The sequence below is a fragment of the Aspergillus undulatus genome (assembly GCF_047715775.1).
Source record: "Aspergillus undulatus strain CBS 261.88 unplaced genomic scaffold BDV17scaffold_55, whole genome shotgun sequence".
NCBI classification, from domain to species: Eukaryota; Fungi; Ascomycota; class Eurotiomycetes; order Eurotiales; family Aspergillaceae; genus Aspergillus; species Aspergillus undulatus.
The window spans coordinates 151948-175884 of NW_027396659.1; the positions used below are offsets into that span (position 1 = coordinate 151948).

The 23937-nt window shown below is 50.8% G+C and overlaps 9 protein-coding genes across 9 annotated transcripts; 5 read left to right on the forward strand and 4 right to left on the reverse strand.

The window, feature by feature from the left end:
• Positions 1-282: 282 nt before the first annotated feature.
• BDV17DRAFT_294579 (uncharacterized protein) lies at positions 283-1716 on the forward strand (the record flags this gene model as incomplete). Its single annotated transcript, XM_073762866.1, has 1 exon — positions 283-1716. The coding sequence occupies one exon, from the start codon at positions 283-285 to the stop codon at positions 1714-1716; it is 1434 nt and encodes a 477-aa protein (XP_073612194.1).
• A 4432-nt stretch (positions 1717-6148) lies between these two features.
• On the reverse strand, positions 6149-7426 carry BDV17DRAFT_294581 (secretory lipase-domain-containing protein; the record flags this gene model as incomplete). The annotated part of the gene is made up of 1 exon (XM_073762867.1): positions 6149-7426. One exon carries the CDS (start codon positions 7424-7426, stop codon positions 6149-6151), a length of 1278 nt encoding a protein of 425 aa, XP_073612195.1.
• A 524-nt stretch (positions 7427-7950) lies between these two features.
• Positions 7951-9376, reverse strand: BDV17DRAFT_300361 (putative MFS transporter; the record flags this gene model as incomplete). The annotated part of the gene is made up of 2 exons (XM_073764044.1): positions 7951-9021; positions 9074-9376. The coding sequence occupies 2 exons, from the start codon at positions 9374-9376 to the stop codon at positions 7951-7953; spliced, it is 1374 nt and encodes a 457-aa protein (XP_073612196.1).
• Positions 9377-10805: 1429 nt separating this feature from the next.
• BDV17DRAFT_272459 (uncharacterized protein) lies at positions 10806-12233 on the forward strand. Its single transcript, XM_073758902.1, has one exon. The coding sequence runs from the start codon at positions 11332-11334 to the stop codon at positions 11851-11853; it is 522 nt and encodes a 173-aa protein (XP_073612197.1). The 5' UTR covers positions 10806-11331; the 3' UTR covers positions 11854-12233.
• A 733-nt stretch (positions 12234-12966) lies between these two features.
• BDV17DRAFT_294583 (uncharacterized protein) lies at positions 12967-14575 on the forward strand (the record flags this gene model as incomplete). The annotated part of the gene is made up of 3 exons (XM_073762868.1): positions 12967-13322; positions 13374-14460; positions 14516-14575. The coding sequence occupies 3 exons, from the start codon at positions 12967-12969 to the stop codon at positions 14573-14575; spliced, it is 1503 nt and encodes a 500-aa protein (XP_073612198.1).
• A 134-nt stretch (positions 14576-14709) lies between these two features.
• BDV17DRAFT_294584 (isopenicillin N synthase family dioxygenase) lies at positions 14710-15885 on the reverse strand (the record flags this gene model as incomplete). The annotated part of the gene is made up of 3 exons (XM_073762869.1): positions 14710-15389; positions 15446-15608; positions 15661-15885. The coding sequence occupies 3 exons, from the start codon at positions 15883-15885 to the stop codon at positions 14710-14712; spliced, it is 1068 nt and encodes a 355-aa protein (XP_073612199.1).
• A 588-nt stretch (positions 15886-16473) lies between these two features.
• BDV17DRAFT_294585 (permease for cytosine/purines, uracil, thiamine, allantoin-domain-containing protein) lies at positions 16474-18248 on the forward strand (the record flags this gene model as incomplete). Its single annotated transcript, XM_073762870.1, has 2 exons — positions 16474-16848; positions 16911-18248. 2 exons carry the CDS (start codon positions 16474-16476, stop codon positions 18246-18248), a joined length of 1713 nt encoding a protein of 570 aa, XP_073612200.1.
• A 1936-nt stretch (positions 18249-20184) lies between these two features.
• BDV17DRAFT_300368 (uncharacterized protein) lies at positions 20185-21445 on the reverse strand (the record flags this gene model as incomplete). The annotated part of the gene is made up of 3 exons (XM_073764045.1): positions 21232-21445; positions 20723-21179; positions 20185-20669 (listed from the first exon to the last, which is right to left on the reverse strand). Exons 1-3 carry the CDS (start codon positions 21247-21249, stop codon positions 20185-20187), a joined length of 960 nt encoding a protein of 319 aa, XP_073612201.1. The 5' UTR covers positions 21250-21445.
• A 204-nt stretch (positions 21446-21649) lies between these two features.
• BDV17DRAFT_294587 (Hsp70 family protein) lies at positions 21650-23912 on the forward strand (the record flags this gene model as incomplete). The annotated part of the gene is made up of 12 exons (XM_073762871.1): positions 21650-21702; positions 21761-21831; positions 21882-22327; positions 22377-22421; positions 22474-22540; positions 22600-22855; positions 22909-23008; positions 23061-23158; positions 23214-23231; positions 23282-23468; positions 23526-23664; positions 23716-23912. 12 exons carry the CDS (start codon positions 21650-21652, stop codon positions 23910-23912), a joined length of 1677 nt encoding a protein of 558 aa, XP_073612202.1.
• Between the last annotated feature and the right edge of the window lie 25 nt (positions 23913-23937).

Below are 23937 nucleotides of genomic sequence, written 5' to 3' on the forward strand. Positions count from 1 at the left end.
TCCTGATTCTTGTCTTGCCTATGTTCCGAAAATCTGTAAACCACAGCGCCAACGCGAAGGATTCATTGAGCAGGATGTCTTTCTTCCAAAAGAGTCGAGTTCAAGTGCCGTCTAGCCAAGAAACAATTTCACAGATTGCGGGCAGAATCGTGAACGCATTTAACCGTGCTTCTTTCTGCGCCTCCCACCTCTCGGTCGAGATGTTTCTCAAGCACCGACAATCCATCGGGGCGGAATTCGAACGGTTTATAACATGGAGTTTTGGCCTCGGACTGCCGTCCCATGCATCAGGGGTTAGTAGAGGACCGTTTCCGCCGATCCCCGCTTCTCCTACCGTACATCCGTGACCGTCTTCATGCGTTAGAGGACAATGCTTGGACGATCGAGGCTATCCTGTTCGAGGAATATGAACTCATGCTTGGTCTTCAGCCTTCTCGCCCATTCACCAGTGGTAGGTCCGCGGTTGGCCTTGAGAAGGCTCTTGCAAACCTCGATGTGTTTATTTCATCAATCCACTGTGTTATTGATGGACTCCACAATGCTCTAAACAGCATCCTTGCCCAGGAGCAGCACAATCAGCCGCCTGTTCAACATCAGCTTCCCGCTCCTGCGCCCAACTGTCCACAGCCCCAACTGCACCCAGGACCTTTATTTCAGGGAAATCTACAGCAGGCCAGTATCGCAAGAGCCAATGAGTGGATGCAAAGACATGACAACAATGCTCATGAGAGGCATCACCAACTCATACACTCCCGGGAGCCGCAGCCCCTACCCGCCGCGACAGCTCATCCTGGCCATCATGTTGAGCCTCAGGGCAATCTAAGCCAGGAGCACCCAACACTTCCGACAACTACCCATCAATTCGGGCCTCTGCTTAACCGGACTGGGGTCAATGACAGAGCGGGCAATGCAAGCACTACTGATGCGTCTGTCGTCAATGCAATTCGCGCGGAGCAGCAGTCCCACCCCTCTCCGACAGTCCACGCGGACCCTGACCCAGAACACCAGCGTAAAGAGGGTCATACTCCCCGAATACCAATGCTGGAACAGCGAGCCCAAGGGGTCTTGCCCGTCCAGGAAGGTCAAAATGGTTATCAGGACGTGGGAAGGCAAGACCCGGCCCAAACTGATCGCGAAGGAAGGGTCGCTGTCTCGCCAAATCACATCTGGAAATCTCGATCAGAAGCATCAATCGGCTCATCCATCATTGTTGAACTGAAGGGGCTCAATTTGCGATCTTTCCCACGCACCAAAATCAACGGAATATTGTTTGTCACTGGCCGTGTCCAACGTGGCCCTGTCTATCTAGATCACCTAGACGTGCCATTAGGTCTAAGGATACACCCCGCTCAATCTCACATTGGCACCATCACCAAACAACTTGGCGGTCCATGGGTCCAAATAATAGACATTCCTTTCGCTGGAGATGCCGCGCATTCAGGCCTTGATATTCGTCTTGACATTTGCGAGCACGGCTATAAGTTGTTTTTCAACGGACGTTTTTCTGCATTTATCAGTGCCGTACCTCGTGCGCGGAACATTACAGGTGTTTGCTACCTGGTCGAGAAAACTAATCGAGAGATCCCATTTCGTGGTCACCTTCTGGCAGAAGTAATGTCTGTCACGGAAGCAAACATCAGGCATCCCACTACAGGCTGTATCGAATATACGTGGACTGCTGTGGGAGCTGGCGCCCACTCGCAGCCCACGAATTGATAGTGGTGTCATGAGCCAGCTCATCCTATTGCGCGTGACTGCGATCTGTGAAGATGGATGTGACCTTTTTTTTTCTTTCTGGGGGAACATGTGTGTTAGAGCTGTACGAGTAATCGGTCGCTTTAAAGCCTAATTTCACTTTCTTCACTCAACAAATCAATTTTCTTTTCACTTTTACTTTGTCGAATGCTAGGACCGAATGAGCGGTGTCTCTTGGTGAAGCACGGAATGTATTCTATCAAAGTTGATTGGAATCCCAACCTCTAGGAGTCGAAGGCTATCTCTAATCCCTGGGCTCACCTATGGACCTGTTCTATCTTCGCATGTACCATGCGACCTGGAAGAGGTCAACCAAAGAACTACAGACCAATTGCAAAATTGCCTCAAGATGGCAAAGACCAATGTTCACTTCGACGTCTTTGAGAACCATATCCCATTCTTCATTCCGTGACAACAATTGAATCTTGATGAGAGTATCCCTTTGTTCTTCAAGTCATCTCCCGAGTCCTCTCCTTAGACCATCCAAACAGGCAGAGGAAAACAAGACTAAAACAGAAGCCGAAAGAAAGGGGTATAAAAAGCCACCCAACCTATCCTCTGCGTATCCTCATCCTCACCTTCCTTGAACGATATCCGGTTACCCAGCACCCCATGACAGCCACACACTGTCGATTTCGAATCCCCTTATCAGGGCCATTATAAAGATGGCACGTACTAGGATGCAAACTAGTTTCTTTGTTACATAGTCACAAGGGGCAGACCCATTCTACGAACAAAGCCTTTGTCAGGCCAATACATAATTACCCTCTCTCTACGTCCCGCACTTGATCAACATATCCATCACAGTGCCCACCCATCAAACACATTTACTGAGCCAAATACACGACCAGACCCCCTGACGGAAAAATGCCCACCACCCGCACCCTCCCCGAACTAGTGTCGCGAATCCGCGAGCTCTGCGAGCACGCCAGGCGCCTAATTGAATCCTCCACGAGCCCAGATTCAGACACCAGCACGCGCGAAGTCTGGGTGAAGTTCAACAGTGAGATACTTGAGCTGGGAATCTATTATATAGCGCCTGAGGAGATTGTGCAACAGCTCTGTCTCGTGCACCCGGCTAAAACTGTACGCAAGACGCTGGAGGCTCTAGAGGAGAATCTCGTCACGCTTGTGGATATCTCAAGCCGGTTGGTACAGTCGTTGGATGAGCAGAAGAGGTCTTTGGAGTCGCCTATCTTTCGGAAGGTTACTCTGCCGACGAGAGGTGGTCGGGGGACAGATCGTTCGTGCTCGGAGTAGGTGCTTATCGAAATTGGAGGTGTAGGCTTGGCTAGCTACAGAGCCAGAATCTAGAAGCCAGCTTAGTGTACTTTTTTCTCTATGCCTTATTGCAGCGACAATACGATTCAGCATTGCATCACTATGTGGCAGTAATAAGGAACCGTAGTTGTCCATCAAAAAGTAGATAATAAATGCCTTATATTGAGAATGACAGCCGGCGGTAAATGTTTGTCCTCAAGATAGAGTTGTATCATCCAAGCCCGTGCAACCTGGCTTCTGTTAGAAGGGGCATATTTTCTCTTCTTGTTACTCTATACTAAGATTTTTATTCACTTTCTAGCACAGGACCTCAAAGCCCGCAAATGCATAGATTAGGATGAGACCTCTAGAAGTGGTCTGAATGCACGATCTTGGGCACCAAAGGAGTGCGTTATCCTCGGCGACATGGTATTGGCATTCTCAAACGTCTTTTTTAATTCATTCGCCGTCTCAGAGGGGCGGTATGTTCACCCAATTGACTTCCAACTTTGAGAAATGGACAGAGATTGCGCGATTCCATCTCCATCCTCTCGCTTTCAGAATACTGATAAAGACTGCATTAACGTGACTCGTAGTCCCTTTTCATCAACCCCTCATTATACTGCTGCTTCTCTTGAACCTTTGGTGTGTTTTGGGTGTTTTGTCAGATACAATGCCCTTTCTTCTCTATTGCAAGGGTTCTTTTTCTTCCTTTCATTTTGACGCTACTGCTACACAAGTTAGTCTAGTACCTCCGTTTTCCTACAGAATTTACATCAACACAGTTGCCAGAATGTCTTCAAACGCGCAACCTACCACCTCATCTCGTACGCTGTCTGTGGCCGACCTGGTATACATACAGTCAATGAACGATCCGAATCGTCCAGCGGATATGGGAGAGCGCCACAACAATCTCTTAAAGCGGCATGCTGAGTCCGAAATCACCGAAACACTGACCGATTTGGTGACCAGTCTCCAGGATCCAGGCTCTCTTCGAGCGCCGTAGTGATCTCGTAGCGTCCTGCTCTGGATACTACGCCGACAAGCTACGGGATATGTGGACTCACACGAGGCGTCGCCCGAGGTAGTCGTCCAACGGTTCTGCGACCACTACAGAGAGACCAACGTGCGGTTCGTTCTTCTGATTCAGGAGTACCTCATAAGGCAAAACATAGAATTCGCAGTCAAAGACATTTCTTATGCGCGTGAGTTTGAAGAGGGCTGGCGGGGTCTTCCGCTGTGGTTGAAGGAATTTACTTAACGTTATGCGCCTATTCTAGCAAGTATGCATCTGAAGGCTGAGGATTTCTGTTCTGACAGAAGGACTTGGGTCTCTCGCTGGAAAGGAGGAGACGCCTTGTGCGCTCTGTTTCTGAATTCTTTAACAATACCAAAGAGAATCCTTGATTCCTAGAATGCTGTCCCGATTTTCAGGCTTCAATGTTAGGACATGGACATCAGTCAGTTCCATAGTTAGTGTACTTCAGTAGAACGTGGTCACTCTACTTGGAATGTGTAAGAATCACCCTGCTCGCGTACTTCACTAGGGAGCGGTACAGATGACCAAGAAACCTGCCAAATCTCTTCAGAGACGGGACTGTTTCTTTAACCAATTTTCTAGAGACTTCGATATTAAGCTTAGCGGATAACATGTTGGTTTAAACTAGGCTCTTGCGGTCCTTCATGCTTCTATGTCTAGAACACTGGATGACTTGCTTCCGGATGATTGCTTATTGACATTATTCGCCATGTCACAAGGCAAGTATCGACTTAAACCTTTATGCTCTTCTACCGAACAAAGTAGATGAGTGTGAGGTGTTGTTTCTGTGGTGGTACAACGCTCCTTCCACTGCAAACACAGCATCCTGGTATATCATCTCCCCACCTCAACTTCAAATTTCGAACGCTTTCTAATTCTCACTGCTCTTGTTTGACTATATTACGTTCGCTAACCCATCCCCATTGGCCGACGTCACAGAAAATGGTCGTCTGAAATACGAAGCAGCAGCGAGCCTCGAACCGAGCCTCCAACCGGACCTCCACCCAACCAAACCGATAGCATGACGTCCCTGTCCCTCGAAGACCTACTCACGCCATCGCAACCTCAAAGCTCGAACTAGCTTCATCACACGCCCATTCTTCACGAAGCTCGGCGACAAGTACGCCGCCTCACACGAACCCCTTACCGAAATCGTCACCAGAATCCGCACCACCGTCGAGCAGGGACGTCAGCTTATCGGATCCGCGCTGGGCGAGACCGGTGACGTGATACGCAAAGACTGGAGGAATATCAGTCAGCCGCTTATTGAGGCTGGACTACTAATGCCCGCTTGGCATTGTTGGTATCTGAAATGACTTTGGCTCGGATGGTCGATTGGGCGAAGGATGCCATTGAGGACCCAAGCGGTAGCGGAGAGAGGAACGCATTGTTGTCTCGGAGGCCTGAGATTTATTGGATGTGGCTCCAGAAGCGAAAATCGGCCTTGGGCTTGAACTGAGGGATGTTATGCGTCGGCTGATGGAGGACACAATATTTCTCGCAAAAAGGAAAGAGGCTCCTTGTGCGGCCCGATTTTGCATCGTAAAGTGGCGGATTCGCGAGGAGGGGTCTTTCCTGCTGGAATGTTTTGTGGACCTGCAGGTGTGGCGATGACGATTGTTTTCCTGTATATTGGCTCTCGTGCTCTATCTTGGTCGTTGCGCTCAGCTAGCCGGCGTGAAATTCAATAAGGAGATTTTCCTCGTGCCCAGTGTGTTTTCATATCTTCCAAACATAAAGGGGAGGTGGATTCATACTCAAAAAATAAACCAGCCATTGCAGCAACTACAGCAGGATTAGCAGCCTGCATTGGTGTAATACCTTGTTATTGGCAAAGCTAGCTGAGGTCACTGGCGTGATGCGGGGGATCATTGATGCTGTACAGAAAACTCTCGAAATGATGGAAATTGGACTAAAGGATGGGGGGCTCCGCTGTAATGGGTGAGAGCACTAAGCGTATTAGCACAGGTCGAAGTGGTTTTCCATATGAGAACACGGATCAGACATTTGTTTATTTTTCCCCAGTTACAGCTGTTGTCTAGCTACTCTCAAGGCATTAATGCGCTCCCCGAGCGAGGTTTCAAGGTCCACTCCTCAGGCCGCAAAATCTAAGTCTGCTTCCTTAGTTTCTGACGAGCAGCCCTTTTCCAGTGTCCCTGCAAAGGCCTGATCAATGTACGCCGCAGAGTCTGACAAGCTGCCGAGTAAAACAGTGGCATGATTCCCAGTCGCGTATGTTGTAAACGAGACCGTCGTCCCCGCTTTGCACCACGATTCGACCATGCCTGGAATGTATTGATAGTCGATAACGTCGTCATGAAGTCCGTGGTATACAAAGACAGGGGCAATCGGAGCCTCGTCTCGGTCTCCAGGAAGGAGATTCTCTGATAGGACGTACACAATTGTGGGCTCTCGGAGCAGGCCAGACCCGAGCTTTTGGATATCAGTGGAGAACATTGACTGGTTGGGGGCGTGGATTAGATCTGAAACGACGCAGTGAGTATTTGCGTAGTCGAGAAGTGCCTGACCCGGCTCGGTGACGATAGCGTTCATGACAGGCTGCAGCTGTTTGCCGTATGCGCTGGGTTTAAGCATGCCGTCGATTGCGGCAGGAATGAAACCACTGTACGTCCCGTTATCGAGGAACAAAAAGGCACCGGTCAAATTACTTGGGACGCCTCCCATAGCCCAGCCGCTCACATTCAGCTCAGGTGCATATGTTGCATGGAGCGAAGCCGCCCAGCCTGTTGCCAATCCGCCTCCAGAATATCCAGCTCCCACGATGGCGGGTTTGTGAGTCGCAAAGCCCACAGTGTCTCGGAAGTTGGCAACAGCCCGCATGCTATCCAAAACTGCCATTCCAGATAGACGCCCCGCAATAAGGGCCGCATCCGGTCCCTCGTAGTCTGGCGATATCACGATATACCCACGCATGAGATGTCGTTGGATGAAGAGCATCTCGAATGTGGAAAACACGTCGGTCTGCGGAGCCCCAAGCTGATACTGGTAGCTGGGCTCACAGGAGACGGATGCGCTGTCGTACGCAGTCTGGAAGGAAATGAATCGATCGGTCATCGCATGGAGAGGTCTGAAGACCGTGGTCACTGCGGCAATGGCGGACCCATCGACGGCTGTCGTCCGGTACAACAACTGATGAGTCTCGACGGGATCTGGGACGAGCCCGAACAGAGCTGCAGCCACTTTGCGCTCCCTTAGGATTGAGCCCGGTTCTTGGCTTTCGAAACCAGTCGGGGGTTGGTAGAAGGGGTCAGTACTGGGATCTTGGCCACGAGCGGTAGGTCTACATAGAGTGCAGGGTAGAACCATCATCAGGACACATATGATGGCCGAAATGCACCCTCCAGTGTACATCGTGAGGACTGAGAGCACCGGACCGAAGCGAGAACTTGGCTTAGAAACGTTGTTAGGTGGATGTGGCAACTCGGTATGAGGGGAGAACCTAGCAGGTCCCTTTGTCTAGAGAAAGATCGAATGGGGGTGCACTCTAGGAATGGAAGGCACGACCACCAACGCACCTACCTCGAGATGTGCTCTTAGTCTCTCGAGATTGTCGGCGTGTCGCCTGTGCTTTGACTTGCGCTACGATGCTACTCGAAGCTAAGGTGACATTGCAAGTCATGGGGGTAGACACATTCCCTTCAGCGGTACGGTCACGACAATCTAATCATATCTTCTATTTCATGTCATTAATGCGACCTAATATTCATATCAGGTTGGATCTCCCGGTCTCTGCGGCTCAATAGGTGAGCTGCTTCCTCAGTCTCCACAGGTGGGCCTCGGCGAGGTTGCTGCGCAGATGGACCTTTACCCCCCCATGTCGTCGCGAAACGGTGGCTAACTCGCCCCTTCCGGCTCAAGAAAGCAGCAAGTTATTATCACATATCAACTGACTTAGCCTTGCCCCAGCGAGCCGCAACGAATATGCCAATACCACCGGCTGCCAGCAGAAGAGCAGAGATCGTACTGAACCATCCCACGCCTATCGACTCTGCAGCGGGAATCGCAGTGGCAGACGCAACGGCGCCAAATACATATCGAATGAAGAAATTGCCTGCGATAAGCTCGGCGCTCCTATCCGGCACGACGTCGAGACAATACGTGTTGAGACTGGGGAAGCATTGCAGCTGCGAAACGCCTTGCAAGAACATGAACACAACGGGAACTGCCAATCCGCCAAATTGCTTGTCTACCGACCACCCATAAAGAAGCATACATGTGGGAATCACAATTATCAAAAATGGAACTGCTGCATACAATCGATCTTCGGGCACGAAGATCTGACCTCGGCGCTCATACCATTTTCTCGCCGTATAGTCAGCCCATCGGCCGCCGAAAAACGTCCCCAATATATACCCGGCCCCCGGTGCAAGGTACAATAGACCAGATTGAAGAGGAGTTTCGAGATTGAACCGTGGGTTCAGTACATAGCGAATTGGCGTCAACAGACCATACTGATTCCAGACCAGACCGCCACTCGCAATAGCCGTCACCACCATGCTTGGTTTTTTGAACGGGGTAATAACGCGCCAAGGGTTCGTCATGGTGAAGAATAATTTCACCTTCTCTCCCCGTGAGAGGCCTTTCAACGGGCGAGGTGCGGTCTCGCTGAGGGTTTCTGGTAGCAGAAAGAAGATGGCTATCAACGCCGACGCGCCGAGTCCGGTCTGGAGCCAGAAAATGACACGCCATGAAGTATAAGTAACAATTGCACCGGCAAGCAATGGGCCGATGGTGGGCCCAACCAAGGTTCCAGTATAGAACCAGGCTATGCCAGTTGCTCGCTCGAGAGGACGGTATAGGTCGCGGATGACGGCGGGCCCTATGACCAGTACCGCTGTACCCACAAAAGCAGTGGCCATGCGAAAGACCATGAATGCCGCAATATTGGGACTCAACGCTGTGCCAATCGAGACGCCCACAAATACAAGGGTGCTAACCAGACATGACTGCGAGATTTGAATGAGCACTCGTCTTATCATCAGGTGGGTGGACCCTTACCATACGCCGCCCGATTGTCTGGCACCATGGCCCCCAGAAACACGGACTCAAGGCCATGAATACAAGATACAACGCATTGCTCAAACCGATCACTGATCCAGATGTGTTGTACGTCGCTGCAACGTTCGGAATAGCAGAGAGCACAGAAGTGCTTGCCATCGGCGAGAGTAGCCCAGTCCAGGCAACGACCATCGTCATGACTATTTTCCTCCGACTTGAAAAGCGGCTGAACTCGTCCACCGGGGACTCAACGGCTGGTTGCTCGACGTCTGTCTCATTTTTCTCATGTTGACTTAAGCTCATCTTGTTTGTGGGTCAAGTCAGGGTCCGACAGCAGGGCTGGGTGGGCTGGGGCATAGTAAGAAGTAAAGTATGAACTATCACGCAACTGCAATATCCCCATCACAACTCGAGGAATTTTGACCTTCAAGCTTCTCCAATGACTCAGGCTTGGTCGGGTACCAAAATCCTGAAAACTCTTCGATCTGCCTCTACCTCGGGTGCACGGAAAAGAATCCGAGGTGGATTTTTGTTCAGTGCGATATGCGACATAAGCCAATGATGGCCAAATTTTGGTATCAATCCGCCAATCGCTCTTCTCAACAGCTACCATTGCATTGACAAGTCATTTTGCTCTTGTCGATCTTGTTCTCGCCGCTCTTCCGGCCGGGCCTGGATCTGCCCTACAACCAAGGCGTGACCTCATCAGGAAATATTGTCCATAATACCCATGTACTCAGTTGCGTTATGAGCACGCGACCTTGATCAAACAACCAAAGAGAATAAAGCATTGCCTCAAACTTGTCAAGCAAATCCTCCATTCTGGGATTGGTAGCCAGCGACATCCATCCCATGGCGTATGCATCTGGGGAAGAAACCTCGATTCGCTGGATCTAATACAGCTCAGCCAAGACCTGTTACTACCTGGCAGTCTACCCCTCTTCTGTCGCACTGTCGTCCCTCAACGGCACCGAGACCGTCTCTTCCGCCCAGATGGAATCACCTCTTGTGTCTCTCCCCTTAGAGGTCTTTCTTGAAATTGTCAGCTGGGTCGCGGTCGAGGCAGCTCGTTCACACTTTCTCGTTCGTAAGCAAGCACTGCTCTTCCATCGCCAACCGGCATCGCTTTAGGAATATCCACTTCATTGCTTTTGGAGAGGCAAAGCTGCTGGCGGATATCACGCGCTGGCAAGACATTCTAGAGCGAGCTCAGGCCCTAGTCTATGTTCGACGACTAGGTGTTCATCTGGCTATTAGCGAGCCAGCACCCTCGCCCAGATATACGAAGAAAGACTATCCCGAGGAGGATGCAACGGATCAATATCAACAGGCACATGCCAATGAGAACGAATGGATCTATCCAATAATACCTTACAAAGAACTGTTCGCTAGGGGGGTTACTGTTTACCCAACCCCTCTACCCTCTAAACCGGATGCTTGGAAACCATTGGCAGACTTCCTGCAAAGGTTGGTCGGACCCGAAGACTTTATATGGTTTACACTTGTGCGAAATTCCCTCCCTGCTTCCTAGATATCCTGCATTGGAATCTACCACAATGTCGCTTGCATCTCAAAAGTGTTCAGTTTTGCTGGTGCTCATGATTCTCATAGACGCCCATATTAGCCAGTACGCAGTGAATCTTGCAACTTCACCTTCTTTATCTAGCGTTTTCTGTCGGATGGCGCCGGAAGGGAACTCTCACTCCCAACAGGCTGTTGGCGGAATGGCTGCTGAGACTGCTCCCAACCTCAAAAAGGATCTACGTGCTGTACAATTCGCCACATGCCACATGGTACCATCACCCAAAAAAGTCTCTCCCAGGCATCTTCCCAAACCACACACAAAAGCGATCCAGCGTTCGTCTTCTCAGCCTACGTAATTCCAGCCTCAACGGTTCTAGCAGCGACGAGCTTGAATCCTAGAGCAAATATGTTCCTTTGCATCTCCTGCGTGTCCCCCAGCTTCATGGCTTTGGTGATGCCCCTGTCCTCGAGAATGCGCCGCGTTAACGATTTTCTTCTCTGAAAGTCATGGCTTTGGATTTCAATATCAATAGAGTTCATATTGAAGTCCTATGGGGCTATGCCCACCAGATGAATCACGCCGCCAATGCCTTCGTCTCAAGTCTACCTCCACTCGAGAGCCTTTCTCTTTTAAGCATATATGCGGATAGGGCGCTCAAATCCGCGATGCAGCAACATGGACCGACTTTGCGGAGGCTCAGTTTAGCTCCTCGATATAACCAGATTCCGTGACGATGGACATAGACTCCCGAATCGCTCGAACAAGCCGGACGCGTCTATCGCAAGCTATCCAAGCTCCAGCTCTGGTGCAAAGGACAGAGGCAAATCACGACGAAGTCAACATCTACAAATCCCTAGCAAGGTTCCCACATCTCAAGCACCTAACTGTTGAGTTAGACTGCCCCCTCCTAGCTCATGATAACCCATACGGCAGTAAAAGCGACCGCGATTCCCCCGTGAATACAACCAAAGATGAGGCACTAGTGCGCTCAATTCTAGCCATCATCCTTGATGAGCCCCCTTGTTTTCCTTTGCAGTCTTTCGGGGTGGTTCCACTGGTGCCTGGCAGGTGGCATATTGTGAGTTCGATGCATAAGGACTGGGAGCTGTGGCGGCCTGAGTACAGTGGAGAAGTCATTGTTACAAGGGCAACGCAGATGGAGTATGCCGGGTTGATGGAAATACCGGAAGACATCGCGTCGGTATTTTCCGACCTATGGCCAGTAAAGAGTGATCATTGGACGAACGATTGGTAAAGTCTGTTGTTGGCTGTTGATCGTGAACAGTGAATGAGATCGGCCACCTTAGTGTAGCTTGATGGTAGCGTGTGCAAAGCCTCATGGTGTCTCTTTTGCTACTCGATACCTGGTCTATTGCCACCGGCACTCCATTTCGTCCAAACACGTTATATAGCAGCAGATGGGAGCGGGGTAGACCAGATGGGACAGACAATGATATGGACTCTCCTAGAGAAAGAACCGTCAGCGTAAAGGATAAGAGCTGGAGGGCAGTGCAATCGAAATGCGATTGTTGTATTCCTTGAGATGCAAGGGCCTATTGGGAGAAAATATATAGTTCAGGGGAATTACGCAGTGGCGGGATACCGGCAGAAACCATAATATGATCCGGGCAAGAGGTACTGAATTAGAGATTTCCAAACATATTATCAGCTCAGAAATTCTTATCTTCTGTTCTATGAGAATGTTTTATAAGTCTTTCGTTAGCAATGTGAGGATCATTGTCGCCGTGTGTCTGCCCAAATGGGGATGGAAAGAAATATGAATTACTCTCTTGCCACATAAAGCGGCCATATTCTGCGGGCCGCGGCCCGCTTCTGCGGGTTGGTCGAGTGGTCAATGCGGTCCGCCTCGCCCAACTTGTCTCGTAAAAATCGGGGATCGATTCCGCGCTGGAGCATTTCTTTTGGCCAGGAAGCATTTGTTTACTGTCAGGAAGGAGCGGCTCGCCTCTGGCTTCGTCTGATCGGAAAAACCAAACTTCATCATCATCACAATCATTGCAGTTTATGCGCACTCCAACCTGGCACTCGTTTGCAGCCTTCTCGAGTCTTCGAACCAAGAGTACCAGGTGCTCCGTTTTGTTAGCGAAGGACTGAGGGGCCACGCTTCGTCCGAATGACACCGCATCGCTTCATCACCCGCCTCAATCTACCAACGCTCACCTGTGTTTCTGTCCGATAACCGTTGCCCAAAGAATATAGTGGGTGCCGGATACTCTACTTCTTCTTCAAACATCGAAAGCACTAGTGGGCTTGCTAGATAAGCTAAGATAACAGCCAGATAAGCAGCATATATATCGACAAAGGATGCCCCCGTCCTCTCGCTCCCTATACAAACAGCAGATTCATCATGCCGCCCACCAAACTAAGAGCAAAGCGCGTCTCACAAGCTTGTGACTTTTGTCATCGACGCGGTCTGAAGTGCAAGACGGACTCCAACCCCACTTCGACTCCCACCGAGCGAACCTTTTGCTTGACTTGCGTCGAATACGGCCAGGAATGCACGCGCGAGCGTCGGCCGAAGAAAAGGGGGACGAAGCCGCGGGCTGTCAATAGTCCTGCTCGAAAGGGTACACCGGATGCTGTAACAACAAGTACTCAGCAGCCGCCCCTAACGGCTATAGCAGGAAGGCCGGCTTCTGCACTTGCGAACCGGCGGACCATGACTTTGCTTTTGGATGTCTATCTCGATAGCATTCATCCGAAGTAGGTGCTTATAATCTTAGCCACTGGATCAAAGCTGACGACACGCGGTAGCTTCCCCGTGTTTTGTGAACGCGAGCTCTGGGTCGGCTGGCGAGACGGAACATTTCCCCAGGATAACTCCGACTACATGAGCCTAATGTGTCTATGTGCTTTGAGCGCGCAGCATGTCGGCGATGGTGCCTTATTCAACGAGGATGACAACGTGAATACAGTCGAATGGACAAATTTACGGTCAGACTACATCGCTGAAGCTATGCATCTTGTACCGATCAATTTTGAGAGCTCGGATCTCAATCTTGTTCGCTCGTATGCTTTGCTTACTCTTCTTGGTGCTCAGACGGGGGACAATGCTATGCTACATAGATTCCTTGGTCTCTGTCATGGCGTCTGTGCGCAGCTGAATCTTCACGATGAATCTCGGTGGCCCCGAACAATAGGCGAATGTGAGACGGAAGTTCGGCGGCGACTCTGGTGGTCGATTTACAGACTCGAAGTACATACAGCATGTGTCCTCGGAAATATTGTGCGCACACCAGAGAGACGTTGCGGCGTTGGGTACCCAGTCGGAGCGCACCATCCAGCGTTTATCCCCGGTCGAAACGGGCAATACGAGGACTGGTTTGATGGGTGGAATACGACGACAGACTTGTATAGGGTGCTTGAGCATGCCATCTCCGATCTACGGGCAAAGAATCGGCCGCGACATCAACAATCGATTCTTGGGCCCCAAATTGTGGGTTCAGATTCAACCACTATCATGATGCGCCTGGCGCAGATCCAGGAGCACCTTCTGCCGCAGTTTGTTACGCCTGCGTCCCGGTCTGACGACAGCGGACGAAATCGATGCGGGTTTCAGACACCGAATATCATCTGCACGATCCATCTTGCGAGGCTCCTCTCGTGCATCGCCGGTGAGAACGACCCACTACTTGCCTGCTCCCTTGCGGGTGACCTTGTCAAGAACATTATGGCTATTCCCGTAGAGTACATGCGCGCAACGGGGTCACCTCTCATCCAACAATTAGCCGGGGTCGGTCATATTCTTGTTGGAATTGCGAAGAAGAATGGACTACAAGAGATTCATTTTATTAAGATAAAGCACGTTATTCAATCCATTGTTGGACTTGTTGAGCTTTTGGTAGGACAGAGCGCTATTGCTGGATCGATTCGCGAGCGGCTTACTTGTCTGTTAGCGGAGCTTGAAGAGCTATATGCTGCCAGTCCGAAGCCGGCTGCTACAGCTGAAACTCTAATATTGAATGAATCTGTTCAGTGGTTTCCACATGGGTCTCTTTTTGACCTGGGCGCCATGGATGGACGGGGCCTGTTTCTTAACAATCTTCTTACGGACTTTACATGGCTATATCCGACCTCTCCATAATGCATTTTATTTCTTCGCGTTATACAAATTCGTACTCTTCTGCTTATTCGACCTCCAAGCATAATACTCACCTCCTGTCATAACCGGATATTTCATCGGGTTATCTTCACTTACGCATGTCTCGACCGGCGTCAGGAGCTTCCGTCTATCAAACCCGAAGAAGAACGGCGCCGAGTACCGCTCTTTTCCACTCTTGTTAATGACCCGATGCACAGTCGAGACGAAGAAGTCGTTCGTCTGCCGCATGAAGCAGTCCGCTATATTGACGACAAACGACCCAGGAATCGGCTCGGCTTTGATCCAGTTCCCGTTCTTGCCTAGCACTTCCAGTCCACCACTCATGTCCTGCGTCACGATCGTGAAACATTCGACGTCGGTGTGTGCGCCAATCCCGTTTTGATCGTCGACGCTGTGTTTCTGTTCCGGGTAGTGCAGGATACGCATACCGGCTTCCGGGCGGCGGACGTACTCGTCAAAGGCATTTTCTGGCAGATGGAGCGCGAGCGCGAAGATGCGCGTTAGGCGACGAGATAGCTTGAGAAGTTGGCCATGGTACGCGTAAAGCGCTTTCCGGAAGCCAGGAAGATCGGTCTCTGATGGCCAAAGACTCACGGTCGCTTCGGCGCCCTCGACTGCTTCGGGGTCTTCGGCTGGGTCGTACGACCAGTTGAATGCCTCGCTGAGGTCTGTTTGAACGTCAATGCTAAGCACCCTTAATTATCGCATAATGGGACTGGAATACCCTGGTGCTTCCACCCATTACGATTATAGCACTCCATCGGGTGAAACCCAACATACTCATTCGGAACGAGGCCCGTAAAGACCTCCATTTTCTTCTCCTCCGGAAGCGCAAAGAAATGCTTTGCTTGTTTGAAGGTCTCGTTTGCATATGACTCGTCCACGCCCTGCAATACGTTTGTTAGCACCTAACCTGGAGGTGTAGAGGAACAGACATACATGGTTCACGAGGTAGAAAAAGCCAATATTCCTCGACGCCTCACGGATCTCCTCCGCTACGGCCTTTCGGTCTTCCGGCGACTCACTCCATATCCTGCCTGCGTTGATGACCGGAATTTTCTCTAGCATCGTGGAAGTGTTGCTGTTGAAGGAGAATGTGCTTCCGTTCATGAGGGTTACTGTTCTGGGCGTTTCGGGGACGATGGTGGTTGTTGTTTGCGACATCTTTGCGACTGGTTGAGCTGGATCTAGATTGATGCACTCCGCGATATGCTTGCAACAAGGCCCTCCAAGCACTTTTATACGTAAGAGATGGTGAGGTTGACATGGCAGATGCTACCCGCATGGCTTGATCTAGTGTGGGCGAGAACGGCTGAACTGCAACGCACCTGGTCCCATTGTGATGTCGTCGCCGTGACCCCGCTAACAGTTGTGTTATCTGTTGGAGTCAAATTGGGGACTCATCATTGGCCTCTGCACCGTTATCACCACTAGCCCTAGGTCCGCGATAAGACGTCGCGATATGAGGATCTCCAACTGCTAGACTGTTAAACTGTTGAACTCCAAAAATGATTCTTCTTACGTGATTGGTGCCATGACTATCGAGACCCCCTTGACCCCCAGCCAGACTCCAATGTTCTGGATCCGGGGCTTTGCCTATCTTTGACCTTGATATCTTGATACCGTGGATCCTTGACACAAATGCACAGAGGATATATCACCAAGATGGCTCCTTCGTCGGATTCCATCGAACCGCTCGTCGTGGTCGTGTTTCTGTCGCTGCCTAGTCGAACATATACAGCGTGAGCCATCATGGCGAGCAAAACACCCTTAATGTCCCGGTTACTACGAAGACTAGAGGTGAACAGGGATACAGACGTGCAGGTGGACACATACGTGAACAAAGACACGCGACCTTTACCCCCCTCTCGACGGCCGTATGGGCCATGGCATTTCGTTGGGCTGTGGATGGTAACGGGGTCATTCAACGTTGGTGGCTGGACGACGGGCTCCTCACTGATCTCGCTCGGTCTCAACGTCTGGCAAGCGATGCTGGCCATTATCATCGCTCACACATTTGTTGGTTTCGTCTGCGTGGCTGGTGGTCACCCAGGAGCAAAGTGGCACATTGGGTTCCCAATCTGGATGAAGCAGAACTGGGGGACCTGGGGGTACTTGTTTCCTATGGTAGGTCTTCCAGTCAGGCCATCCAGTCTCCATTGGCAATATCCAGCCCTAACGTACAACAGGCGATCCGCGTCTTCCTCTCCTTTGTCTGGACAGCGACGAATACCTGGTACGGATGCCAGTGCTTGAAGGTCCTGCTCACCTGCATCTGGCCCTCTTTCCTGAACCTCGACGGCGACCTCGCAAACGGTGCAATGAAAGTATACGACATGGTCTCATTTGTGCTGTACTTCCTCCTGTGCCTCCCCCTCGTCTGGTTCAGCCCCGAGAACTACAAGAAACCATTCATGATCGCCTCCATCACCGTCGCGACAACCATCTTCGTCCTCCTTATCTGGTCGACTGTTCGCGCCAACGGAGGCGGCGCTCTCCTGAATAATCCAAGTGGCGTGTCAGGCGTTGAGCCAGCGACGGGCAGAGCTCTCGGCTGGGCCTTTGTCTCCGCCATAACAGCCAACATTGGCAGTATCGCAACTCACATGTGGTCACAATCAGACTACACCCGGTATGCGCGCAAACCGGGCGATCAGGTCCTAGCGCAGCTGATAATGGTGCCGCTGGGCACAATTGTCGTCGCCTGCATAGGCATAATCTGCACATCCTGCGCAACGACAATATATCCCCAAGAAGCCGAGAACGGTCTTCTCTGGAATCCATACGACTTTCTCGACGCCGTCCGTCGGAACGAAGATACTCGCGGCGCGCGTGCCGGAGTAGCATTCGCCAGTATCGCATTCATGCTTGCGCAGTTTGGTATGGTTGTTGCATCAAACCTCGTCGTCGCGGGAATCGATCTTGCCGCGCTACTACCGAGATGGTTCACCGTTCGACGCGGAGGATACTTCACCATCGCCTTCGTCTTCATCCTCCAACCCTGGTCCCTCCTCAACTCCGCAACAAATTTCCTAACAGTCGTCGGTTCATTCAACATCTTCCTCGGCCCACTCATGGGCGTAATGTTCTCCGACTACTTCCTCCTCCGCAAGAAAACCATGAAACTCACAGCCATGTACAGCTCCACGCCGGCCAGTATCTACTGGTACACCGGCGGGTGGAACTGGCGCGCGGCTGTGGCGTGGGTACTCGGGACATCGTATCTCATTCCGGGACTGGCGCAGCGCGCTATGGCGTCCGGCGAGGTGTGGGCCGGCTGGACGAGGCTTTATCAGCTTGCTTGGTTTTTGGGATTTGTGGTTTCCGGCGTTGTTTATCTGGGATTGGATTGGTGGTCGCCTATGCCTGGAAAGACTGAGGTCGATGAACATGATGTTTTCGGGACGTTTGGGGAGCGGGATATGCTTGAGGGGGTGGATGTTCCTGGGAAGAGTGGTGATGGTGATGTGGGTGAGTTGGGCGAGAAGGATAGGGTTGGTATTGAGGAGAAGAGGGTTGGGGAGTAGTTAGGGCTTCGGATATTGTAATGATATGTTCAACGTGACGGCTTACGTGCCCTTAATTCCATATAGACATGTGTATAGTGTATGTTAAGCGCAGTCTGAACCTTGGGCCGAGGGATCCATCTCTTCCCGCTTCGCCCCGTCCCGCAAACCTTTCTACTGTCCGTTCCCAGCATCGCGCGAGTGAGACCATGGCAGTATCTGGTTACGCCAAGTCAGCAACAGCGAGGGGGTAAGGCACGCTCAAAGCACGCTCCGCCCCTCTTCCGAAGGGACCTCGACGATTACTACCACCGTGCATCAACTCACCGAAGATCCATAACTCGCAGTTACGGTTAAAGGCATGTCTGGCTGATATCTCCCTGTTGACCAAGACAATATATCACCCGGGCCCCCTTGTGAGACAACATCGAGTGCTGACGGCTCAGAGGTCCAGGCACGAGCACGACTCTTTTTTCACTTGCCCCGGCCTCCACCCGATCTACGTTGCCGTCGAAGCAGAATACCATCCTCGACTACGAGACCGCGGCTACCAAAGGAGACGAACGATGAGGTCGTCGGAAAGGCCCTCAACGGGGAGTGGGAGAAGATATCAAACAGATGCTTCGTGATACAAGAGGGACATGGTCATGGACATTCGAGGGCCGGTCGTGCAACATCGCTGTCGATGGGCAAACTACAAGGAACGTAAGGCTGGCTGGCGGTGCTATGTCATGAGGGCCATGGTGGAATTTGAGAAGGGTCAGTAGCTCGTCGAGGAGGGCTTTTGGCCCCTAGAGTAAGTCCTCCGATTTCATTCATTTAGGGTCCCGAGCCCTAACATATTCGAAAGATTAAACCCCTCTGAATATCTAATCCAGATGACTAGGAGACTGTCGTCGTTGATTCTTTCCAGTAGGTGTATGCTTAAGCAGTTTCTGACCGATAGGCCGCCCCTCCGCTGTTTCTCTCTCTCCAAAGTCCGCTCCCCTCGATGCCCTTTCCGAACTGCTCCGGCAGCTTATCAACCATGTGGCGCCGCATAAATGACAAGGAGATATAAGGCCTGTCGCTGGGGAGTAATAGAATATCTGCCAGCATGAGTCAGGAGTCTGCTAGATCACGAAGGGAAATAACCCACTGAACGCTTGCGATTCTAATCGTGGTTGCTTCGGTGGCGGCCCTTCGATGTCTTGAACAAAATGACTGGGGGCTTCACTTCCACCGATTGTTCGCTCTGAAGTCAGCTGGGTGTTGTGTGAAGCAGCGTTATTGGGAGATATGCTCAGGCCAATGATCAGCATGAATCATGATCACTATGTGGTCAAATGCCATACCGGATGAGCTAGAGTAGCCCGCATGCTTTCTCTTCGTATGTTGAGATTTTCTGGTATACCCGCCACGCTCGACGATGAAGCCCGAGAGGCTGGGAATAATGGAAGATAGCGCTTGGGTTGGCCTCGACGAGTTTTTCGGGGGTGGGATAATCGGTGAGAAAGCGTGCTATAAATGGGCGTGCGCTATCCCGGTTGTTCTGTTGAGGAAGATGCATGCGATGAGGTGGAACTTCGCAGTATGTAGAGCGTTAGTCTAACAGAAGATAGGGCGAACGATTTGGAATGTTGGGAGATATGAAGATCATATTCACCGCGTTCTCAGCGTATGTCTCTTCGATGACCTCAAACGCAAGGGAGACGATCTTGCCTCTGCTGCTGAGGAGCGCTCTCCACCAGCCTGATTCGTATCTCTCGGTGCGAATAAATGAGCTGTGCCTCTCATTGTTTGCCGTAAATGAGCACGGCTTTCTGACTGGGAGAACCACGTCATGCTGTCCTGAGTACCTGGGATGGTGTTGCAGCTGTCATGCGAGAAATACAGGCATGTTAAAGGTAGATACGTGAAGAGAAGGCCCGGGCCAGATTAAACGCATCAAAATTCCACGTTTCACTACTCGAGGCTTTCAGTATGAGCTCATCGATTCTTGTGGTCCTGGCTCGGACATATCCCGCGGTGGAACAACGTCCGTAACCTTAGGGCAACTCTTATCCAACTTCCACACCAATTCTCGCTCAATAAGCGTAGGTGGCGTACTCTCCGAATGTTTATACAGGGCTGGCCAAAGGCAAAGCCCCATCGTTCCACCAGTCTCCCCATCGCCCCCAACGCTCGTCATCCAGTCTGGAGAGAACTCCGTTCCAGTCCGGCTGCTGAAGAAAGTGAAGACGTCTGGGCCTCGACACAGGCTGTTTTTCAAGTCGGCACATTTTTGCAGGAGATTCTTGAGTTTCTGCGTCCTCGGCTCGGCCTCCGTTGAAGCACTGATACCGAACTGGGCCTCAACATCGTCCGCAATTTGTGTGAAAATGTATTCGTGGTTCTCCCCAGTCAATTCCTCTATAGCCACACCTGTTGCGCCTCTCCAGCTGTGGAAAAGCGTTTTGGAACCTGGAATGCATTAGAAGGAACACTCATGATACGGAGGGTTACTATACTACTACGCTGAACGCCAGCCTCGAGTTCATTGAGTATATGCTCGCAGGACTCGTTCAATATGCCAAATCGTGACGGAAGAAATATCCACTCGGAGATTAACGCGACAACAAAAGCTTGAATCAAAGCTCGGCGCTGGGTTGAGGTATGCGGAAAGTCCATTTGACCAAATGCATATTCGAGTTTCGCAGAGTCCTTGAAATTCATCGTAACCCACGACTCTAGATATTGCTCCAGCCGCCTCATTCGGCCTTGGACTTCCTCATCAGTGAGTCGTTTCCCCCCAGACTGGACCTCATTAAGCTTCCTGTACACCTTGTCCAGCTCGCGCTGGTGCTGGTCTTCCATTTTAGATGTTTCGTCACGCGCCTGGCGTAATAAGTGATGCTGTTGATCGATTCTTTCTCGGTCCATCACTTGTTCATTCTTTAGCCGTGTTACTTCTTGCTTGAGACAACGATTATCCTGTCAAGGATGAGTATTCAAATTGTCATGTACGATGGGTTAGATGACGAACATAAGCCATTTCTGTCATGAGCTCATTCTGACTCCGTAACTGGCGTTGCACTCTCCAAAGCTCGTCTTATACAGCACAGTTTAGCAGGGAATTGAAGATTGCGGGAGGACTCACCATCCCTGTTGCCGTTTCGTCCGAGTCGAGTCATTCTTAATATATTCCAGAGAAATGCCATTCTGGACGCGCAGTAGATGGGTGTGATGGCTTAAAGGAAAAGGACATCCCATATATAAGCTCCGCCGAGATTGAGAAACAAATGGTGGATTCCAAGGAGGTCTGGCGCCCAAATCTACCACTCTTGCTGCAACTTTAAATATCACGTCATGTCGGAACCCGCCGGGCAATGCGCCTTAAATATCGCTTGGAGATGTCCTTTGCAACCCGAAGCCTCTACTGCTATTGTCCAACAACTGACACAATGCAAGGTCCGAGGTTTGTGGTTGGAGTCGACTTTGGAACCACATTCAGTGGGTTGGTTGACCTGATGATCTTTGGATCAGAATGGAGAGACTAACAAATGCGTTGCTAGTATTGCCTTCACCGCCGGAGGCTCGGCTGATGATGTTGAAGTGCACTCGCAGTGGCCGGGGGGAGGTAACAGTGGGTTATCGTTCTTGAACGCTCTCGGATTCGGAATAACATCAGGGCAGGAACCTCTGCAAAAGTACCATCCGATATATCATACGAAGGGGGACGAATTCAATGGGGATATCAGGTTGGGACCTTTACCGAGGCTTGTCGGGGTCTCAAGCTGCTGCTCGATGAGGACAACAAGCTGGAGTGGACGCCTTCCATCGACTCGAAGAAGGTATTGCAGGAATACGGCAAGAGCCCCGTCGAAGCAACCTCGGACTACCTGCGACAACTTCTCAAGCAAACTGAGCAGGTCATCCAACGCCGTTTTGGCTTGAGAATGCAAGACCTCGACTTGCACTTTGTACTAAGTGTTCCGGCGGTTTGGTCTGACAAGGCCAAAGACGCGACATTGAAGGCCGTTGTTGCAGCAGGGGCTAGCGTGAAGAATATCTCTCTTGTATCAGAGCCTGAGGCCGCTGCTCTGTATTCCTTGCGAGTAACTCGGCCGAACTCAATTTCTGTACGTCTTACGCATGATTTCTGTTTTATCCGTCTGTTGACATCAATAGACCAACGATGTTATTATTGTCTGCGATGCTGGGGGTGGAACCGTGGTATGTATATTGCAAATAGTGCTTGATATCCCGCAAAGCACTAACAATATAGGACCTCATTTCTTACCAAATTAAGAGCGTAGAGCCTCTTTGTCTCACTGAGGTAACCGAGGGAACAGGTGGGTTTCACAGCAAGATGGCTGTGCAAATTTAGAGCTTCGGCGCTGACCCCTTAAAGGCGCAATTTGCGGATCGGCATTGCTTGACGCCAGGTTTGAGGCACTGCTTCGCCAGAGGATGGGACCAGATAAATACTACTCGCTCTCTTCTAAATCGAAGGAAGCGGCGATTACGTATTGGCAGGAGCGTGTCAAGCCCAATTATAGCGGAAAGTTTGACGAGGACTTCACCGATGTCGATTATTTCATTCCGGTGGCAGGCGCTACCGACGACCCGACAGTCCCCATTGAAGATGGGTTCTTCTTGCTTAGCAAGTATCATACCAGGAGCCTTTGGATGTCACTACGTCAAACTAATCGCTGAGCAGCGACGATGTAGAGGGCATTTTCGATCCCATTGTCCGCCAGATCGAGGATCTTGTTTCTGGTCAGATACTTGCAGTCCTCCGAGAAGGTCTGTCTGCTAAGGTGGAATACTTCATTCCTTCTTATGTGGTCCATTTGCTGATGCGCTCTGCAGACGATAATCCTCGTCGGTGGATTCGGCGCTTCAGAGTATCTTTTCCACCGGTTACAGAAGGCCACCCCAAACGCGAAAGTTCTCCAGCCTCCAGATGGGTAAGCAGAGTTGCAATCACATGACAGTCAGGTCATCGCTAATTGGACTTAATAGGTGGTCGGCAGTCGTCAGGTATGAGCCATGAACCCTGGCCATTGAAGACAAGACTCAATTTTGGACAGAGGCGCCGTGTATCGCGGGTTGGAAGGGAACAAGGTTGAGAGCCGTATAGCCAGACGGCATTACGGAGTTGTCTTCCGACGTATATTTGACGACATGCTCGATTGTGAGAATGATCCCAACAAGGTTTGGGATCCTCTCGAGGAGAGATACTTCATCGATGACCAGATGGAGTGGTATATCAATAAGGTGCGTTTGCTCATGTTCTTCACGGCGCGCAGCTAATCTATGCGCACCTTCATATAGTCCTCAAAGATCTCCGAGAGCAAGCCAATCAAAATGGGCTTCTATCGAGCCGTTCCTGTGAAGGATAAGCGGGATTTGGTTCTCCAGAACGATCTTTATTTTTGCAATGATGAGGAGGCACATGGTGTATGGAACAAACGTAAGTTCTCCTCAAGCTCACCCATTACTTCATGTAACTCATCTCTCATAGGTATCATGAAACTCTGTCAGTTGGAGGCAGACTTGAGAGTTATTCCCCAGAGTCTGTTCGAGAGGAAGAAAAACTCTAAAGGAGTTGAATACTTCAAGGTCCCGTACACCCTTACGATGACCCCGACGTCGGCGTCCTTGCTCTTTGAGCTGGAATTCAACGGGGTGTGCTACGGAAGTGTGAGATCAAGATATTAAAACTGGTTGGATATCCTCGACTTTG